This window comes from Sinocyclocheilus grahami, unplaced genomic scaffold (genome assembly GCF_001515645.1).
Source record: "Sinocyclocheilus grahami isolate Dianchi unplaced genomic scaffold, SAMN03320097.WGS_v1.1 scaffold1958.1, whole genome shotgun sequence".
Taxonomy (NCBI): Eukaryota; Metazoa; Chordata; class Actinopteri; order Cypriniformes; family Cyprinidae; genus Sinocyclocheilus; species Sinocyclocheilus grahami.
Genome location: NW_015507137.1, coordinates 12,811 through 20,526, shown reverse-complemented (window position 1 = coordinate 20,526; position 7,716 = coordinate 12,811). Strand labels below are relative to the sequence as shown.

The 7,716-nt window shown below is 35.3% G+C and overlaps 1 protein-coding gene across 1 annotated transcript in view; it reads left to right on the top strand.

The window, feature by feature from the left end:
• LOC107573487 (band 4.1-like protein 1) overlaps positions 1–6,324 on the top strand; it is a 116,922-nt gene extending 110,598 nt beyond the window's left edge. Inside the window, exons 9-10 of the mRNA XM_016259919.1 lie at positions 5,183–5,280; positions 5,852–6,324. Coding sequence (XP_016115405.1) covers positions 5,183–5,280; positions 5,852–6,032 — 279 coding nt within the window. The 3' untranslated portion in view covers positions 6,033–6,324. The remainder of the gene's footprint in view (positions 1–5,182; positions 5,281–5,851) is intronic.
• The last annotated feature ends 1,392 nt before the right edge of the window (positions 6,325–7,716 follow it).

Genomic DNA, 7,716 nt, shown 5'->3' with positions numbered 1-7,716 from the left:
AAAATGTATTTCACTACAGATTACAAAATACATGCTTTAAAAAGTTATTAGTAATGTATTTCGTTAGATTAATCAGGTTTAGTAACTTAATCTAAATACTTTAGAATACTTAAGATACTTAATACTTAAGCTATACACAAAGGAACATATTAATGTCTTGTTTTTTATGTTCCCAACTCTAAATAAAAGTGACATCTACCAGTCATAAGATTTGCGTTTTCCCTGTATTTTATTTTTAACAACATCAGTTTTCCACAGCATTTCTATGAACAACAAAAAAATTGTTGTGTCATTTAAATCTACCAATCAATATAAATTCAATTTGAATACAATGAATGGGATTCCGTGCTGTTTCATGCTGCATTCCAAGCTTCAAAATGAATCCAAACACACCAAACATATCATAAAAGCAGCCAAAACAACTGGCACAATTTTCCAAGTTATACAATAGATTTGTTTAATGAATGGACCAAACTTTAAGTGATTACTTCACTGATAATCCTCTCTATGGAGAAGTGATCGGCACAAAATAATCACTGAGTCAAAATTGACAGGGCTCGTTTCCTAAAGCAACTACGGTCGCAACTAATTTAATGTCGTTATAGTTCAATGTAATTTAACAAACATAGTTTGCTAACGATGCTTTTGGGAAACACACCCCAGATCTATCCAGTTTAATGTGAACCATTCACACTGGTTTCATTAAACAAAAGCAATGATTCATTTGAAAGATTGAATCAAAAGAATCATCTGTTCACAAATCGGATCATGAACTCGCATTACCGCGCCAAAGATGATCTATTCCTGAACATTTTGAATGAATAAAGACTTCAAGTTAATCTGTAAAGCACACAAAGCTATCGTTTGACTTTATAAACTTTTATTTCATGATTCGTATGGATCTGTTAACTGAATGCAAAGTGTGAATTCTAGGAGAATTCGTTGTCATTTTTCAATTAAATTCTTAGAAATATTAAACGTAATGATAACCAATCAACACTCAAAATATGAGAAAATAGAAAAACGAGTTACTGGATAACATTTTTCAAAGATCAAGAACAACTTCCCTCAAGATGCTTTTTCAGATAGACGTTGAATCCTTCGATGCTGATAGAAGTTTTGTTGCAGGTAGGCATTGCATTGAGCTGAGATGTTACGTCCTTTTTCAGATTTATAAGTAAATAGTCTTTGTATTTCCATGAGAGAAATGCATTACGCGATTGGCTTTCTGTTGTGTCATCCATTTTTGTATCGTGATTTTGAGCGTATGCACTCTCACTATGAGTTGCTAAATGAACGGGCTGCTACATGCAGTTTTTTTTTTTCAATGGAGAATCAGTTGCCTTATTGGTTAAAATCCCCAAACTTAAATATTAAATTAAGAAATTACATTAAAATTCAAAGTAATCACTTTGGTAATCTAAAATACTTTTCGGATGTAACTGTAATTTGATTACCACCTATTTAAAATGTGATTATAACGAAATACAGTTACTCATATTTTGTATTTTAAATATGTAACGCCGTTACATGTATTTCGTTACTTCCCAGCTCTGGCGTTTATATGCCGCGTGTCTCACATGGACTATTGTAATATCAAAAGCGAAAGTAGCGCATGGGCGTGATCTAATTAGAGATAATAAAGTCAGACGGGAATGACTGGACAATGCGTTGGTTTCATATGGATTATTTTATCACAGAATATTGTTTTCGATAAGATTTGCTTCATTTAAAAGTAGACATGTTAAGCTTTCTATAGATATATCTCTCATGTCTTTGTGTCGAGTATTCGCTGAGTATTAGTTCATTTTAGTGACGCATTTCTAAATGAAGATCACGGAGACCAAGGCGGCAGACAGCGCACCCTGTTTGTTTTCTTTATTTTACAAAAGCACAAAGTTTTGTTGTTATTATGTGTATATACAAATAAAAGTAGACCCTTTACAGATTCGATTGATGTATTGCTATTATCTGTACGATCAAAACTAACGGAGTAATTTAAGTTCCTTTAGGGGCTTTCAAAAAAAACTGCAACAAAATGCGCCTGTGTGTTTGTCGACCCCAGAGGGCAGGTTAAGCAACGTGCTTGTTGCATATCCTCGATTGCTCAGCTTGGGGTGACGCTTCCCCCTTAACCCTTGTGTGGTGTTCATATTTTTGTTACTCAGCCAGTGTTCGTGGGTCTGGTGGACCCGCTGCAGTTTTGGGTTGTTAATTCAACACAATTTAAAATTATATGTTAAAATACTCAACAGATGTTTTCTTCATCCCAGTTACAAGCAATATAAACAGCATATATGTTCAAAATTTGCCCTTTACCTTTGTTAGATAACATTTATGAATTAAAGTGCTACAACCTTGTGCTGGAATGGCAGGGGCAGAAACACAAAACTCAAACTTTTACAGACTCTCTCTCTCACACACATACACACACACACACACATAAATACACATACTAATAGCAGTCCCAGACAATAGGAGGACAGAGTGAAGGTACACAGGACCTAAAATTTCTACTCTTTTATTAGCCCTGGGTCCAGTGGACCCCAACATCCTGTATGTAATATAATTGTGTGTAATACACTTTAATTTAATGAAGAATAATATGCTGCGCACAGAACACATGCAAAAATTAGTTGGGAAAACCATTTGTTTAGCAAATGCAAAATAAAGGTATATTATATCAATATAGAGTTGGCGCGCTATAGATTTAGAACCGGAGCTGGCAGTTTACAGTTTAATAGAAAGAGTAGTATGTGCGCCAAATCAGTCGCTGTAGAAATCGAATACTTTAACAGTTGCGGACGAAATAGCTCAACATGTGAGCCAACGCAAATGCAGGGACGTGAAATAAAACTGTTTTAAAAGAAGAGTTGCTTGACTAAGTAATACATAGTGGATGATGGGCACAGAACGGTAACAAAACTCTGAGACATTTAAAAGCCACACCAGGTGTAGTAATGTGCAAACTCTACTACATAGGGATGTTTTAGATACTCTAACTATTAGAATTCACATTCACATTTTTTAAAAGGGTCATATGACGTTGTTAAAAATAGCATTATTTTGTGTATTTGGTGTAATGCAATGTGTTTATGCCGTTTAAGGTTAAAAAAACAAATTATTTTCCATATAATGTACATTATTGTTTCTCCTCTATGCCCCGCCTTTCTGAAACACGTTGATTTTTACAAAGCTCATCATTCTAAAAAAGCGAGGTGTGCTCTGATTGGCCAGCTATCCAGTGCGTTGTGATTGGCCGAATGCCTCAAGCGTGTGACGGAAATGTTACGCCCCTTAACATACTTTGATGCTGTTTCCCAGCAGGATGAGACAAAACCAATAAAACCCATTACAAATTAGGCATTTGTTGCATCCAGTGGGGACATAATTACTGATTATAATGACTTATACTGTCTTTTTACGCGTTGCGTATCATGCTGCGTAAACATAAAACCATGTCTGCATTTGTGATTGGAGAAACAACAAGCCTCTACACTGCTCAAAACTCACGTTTGAATCATCAGTGGCAAATTATTTAATTATAAAAAACATACTTACAGGCTATGAGTCAGAAGTGCCAGACTGTCCTTGCAAAGTTGGAACTGCCCAACTTTATAGAAACAGCCTTTGTGCCACAGACACATTGTAGGCTACTCTCCCATGAAACAGTCCTCATCCTCCATAAAATGCACAGCACACATCTGAATATTTGGGTTGAACTGTTCTGGAACAGTGTTGTAATTACAACTTAACCACCGATTTCTAGTTGTGTCCTCTTTTGGAAGGCCAAACAAAGTAGTTTCGCTTTCACAACGAAACACACTGCGACTCCACAACATGGCAGCGGCAGCAACAGCAAGAATTAAAGTTACACCTTCTTTCTTTGCGTGAACATTTGGGCGACGTTATGCAAATCTTCCCACATCGTGACGTAGACATGTGGGGGCGTGTTAGAATGAGCCGTTTTAGGTAGGAGTGGTTGACTCTTAACTTTTATAAAGAATATCTCTTTGGATTTGAGACTTTAGTCTTTGAAACTTTACAGATCTTTATGCACCAAGAGCTTGTAACACTCCAAAGAGAAAGGAAAAATTTAAATCGCATCATATGACCTCTTTAAAACAATATCAGTTTAAATGCTTTGTATTCTATTCTATTCTATTGTCAGTTTAAATGCTTCAATTTGTATTATATTACAGTTTCAATTTATATTATATTACAGTATATTATGTTATATAATATTATATAAACCTAATAATTGACCTCAAAAAAAAAAATTTGTCATATTATATTATATTATTATAGGCCTATTATATAATTATAAAGAATCAAACTGTTCTGCGTGATTTTTAATATAATTTCTTGTTAGCACTGTAAAAAACGTTTTCTCAGGTAACCTAAAATGTGCATCATTTAGTTACATCAAGGGTCAAATCAAATATAAATAGTACATTAAAGTTAAAAGTTGCATACTCTTTTTGTGTGTGTGCACGCGCTGTACAGGTTTGGTGTAAAGAATGTTTTTGCTCAGGTGGCCGAAATGTCCACCCAATAGAGAAAAGTTTTGCTCAGCAAGAAAAAAAATTAGAGGGAATATTGGTCATCGCCAGTGTCATCTTCAGTCAAATCACATTTTACACTCGGAGTCGGAGTCACCAACAGGTCCAAATATTTAGTGTGCTTCTCTCAGATTGTGTCTTTGATAACACACACTATGTGATTGGGGCTAAAATTGTGCAGTGTGTGCCCAGCATAAGACACTCACAGTTATACAAGAACTCACACAGAAGAGAGGGAGGTTAAATAGGGCAGCAAATGAAATGAATGTTAAGGGAGAGCAGGTGGGGCAAATGAACTATTAACAAGATTACAAGAGGGCAGGGAAAAGACATGAGATAGAAGAGCATATGGTAAATAGAAACAAACATGACAGAAGCCAAGTGTTCACACCAAAAATGACATGATTGCAGACAGAAGTGTCAGGATCCATACCCTACACTCCAACACAAAAGGGACAGGAGAGCATACAGCCAAGGAGACCTGCCCCAATCTATGTGCTCAACTAGACACAAAATACAAAATCATGGGTGTCAGGACTCTGTCACCACATATAACAGACAAAAGTGACCAGACAGTGACAGGGAACTACCTGATTTGTTCTTCCCCTTCTTTTACACAGTATGAGCAATTTGAGAGCACCATTGGCTTCAAGCTTTCTAATCACAGAGCCGCCAAGAGGCTATGGAAGGTTTGCATTGAACACCACACCTTTTTCAGGTAAACTAGCTGGACTAATTTGATTTATATAATTTTGTTATCAACATTGTAGTCATGTTAATGTTAATGTGGCAGCCTTTATTTTACTTCACATTTCTTAATGACAAACCTTGGGTCACCATTGTCCTATGAATTCACCTTTTAGCTGTCATTTGTGTTTGACCTCCTAATGCCTGAAGCTGTCACACTATTGAATATGTTTTGTTTCCCTCATTTGCATGAAATTTAAATGGCATCAATGGAGAACATAGTTTAGTGTGGCTATGTCTTGATAGTCATACTGCCTTTTTTTAAATATATGAAAGTTTAGGAATGATTAATATTGATAAAGAATCTCAGATTGAATGCCTCTGTTGGCATATCCTCTATTGCTCCAGGTATGTTATTATAAAGACCAGAATACCATAGAGACTTGGTGGTGGGCTATTTTGACTTGGGACAATTACCTATCAATCACTGTGTAGCTTTTAATTAATACAGGGGGTTGTTTTTTCAGAACCTTCTGATGCAGATTATTAATTACGTCAATATCAGTAAACCAATAACCTTTTCCTGTATTGGTCTGTTTTAGGCTAGTGTCCCCTGAGCCACCACCAAAGGGCTTTCTGGTGATGGGTTCAAAGTTCAGATACAGTGGAAGGACCCAGGCCCAGACACGGCAGGCCAGCGCTCTGATCGATCGGCCCGCTCCCCATATTGAACGGTCCACTAGCAAGAGATACCTTCTTTCTCGCAGTCTAGATGGAGGTTAGAACACTTTTGTTTTCCTCTACTTTGTCTTTTGCTGTAGCAAAATTGTCTCGATATTGTAGCTTTTCACTACTTTCAGTCTTTCACAGTGGACACAGTTAATCTAGGAGTTAAGTATAGTAGCACATACCTTATTCAGTGGTGACCATGTCACTACAATTATTATGAGGAATCTTTAAAAAACAACCATTGAACATTTTGCTGAACTGTTGTTGGACTGCAGGAAACATGGAATATCATAATAATAAGTCATAACACAATTGTACTTCAAAACTGTAAGAAGATACAGAAAAGTTACAAAAAAAATAAAATTAAGCAAATTATCTTTATACACAACTGTCACATGATATTATAAAAAACACATTGTGCCATCCTTAATTTAAAATTTTCCTGTGTTTCCTGTAATTGAGTGGCTTGTCAGAATATTATATTTCTCTAATACATAAATTAAGTAAGCATGACCAAAGTCCTTATAGGGAAAATAATTTACTGAAGGTAGTAGTGTAGCACATTTCTTTAGTATCAAAGTTAGAATGAAAGCCTCTAAAGAATCGTAACCTTCTGCACGTGGGACAGAACGAATACATAATCAATAGATACAGTACAGCTAGGACCTTCCACTGGAGATGCTGTAATACACAGGACAGCTGTAATAAACAAGACACAGGATATGCTTTAGGAAAGAGGTTTGGCTAAGTGACATTTACAGTGTCATTACTCAGCTACAGTTAGTTCGGTGTTGATTCAGTTGAGTTATAAATAAAGGTAATTTTAGCGATAAGCAGCTCAACTGTCTTCATAAATCAATTTATAAATAAATTATAAACAAATATAATTCAAATATAAAGCAGCTGTTTATAAGACATTAGGGTTAATGTTCAGCTCAATTCATTTCAAGTTTTGTTACGATCCGATATAGTGTCAATGCCGTCAGATTGACAATATTACTGAATATCAAGTGTCTTTTAAACTGCAACTAAGCAAGCCAAAAAATGACAGCGACAAGGAACCTGAACTCTGTCCGGTGACAGAAATTAACAAAAAAAACTTTCCAAAAGAATGTTGTAGTCAATAGTGTCAAAGGCAGTAGTACTAAGGTCTAGTAATACTAATAGAGAGATGCAACCATGATCGGACAATACAAGCAACTCATTTGTAACTCTGATAAGTGCAGTTTCAGAACTATGATATGATCTAAATCCTGACTGAAATTCCTTGCAGACACCATTCCTTTTCAAAAAGGAATATAGAAGGATTCCTCTTTTTCTAGCATTTTTGAAAAGAAAAAAAAATGTTTAGATCATTTTGAGATTTAAACAATGAACATTTAAGATAATTCTGTAGTCAACTAATTGTTTAGAATAAAGTTGTTTTTTTAGCTCTGTAGCGAATCAGCTCATGGGAAATATGAATAATTAACCATAACTAGTTATAATTAACTATTCATATTTTAGATCCACTGTAGATATTTAGCTGACCACTCAGGGTCAACCGTCTTGTCAATTCTAAGAACGTTAATTTCCTGGTTAAAGGAAATAACTTTCTTACTGTACAATTCTATAAGTTTGTAACGTAAATCTGCATGATTATTGACTCCGGTTATGAGTAAACAATGAACACGTCAAGTGTGATACAAGTAAGGTTTTATTAACTACATAAACACTTAAACTAGTCTAACATACTACA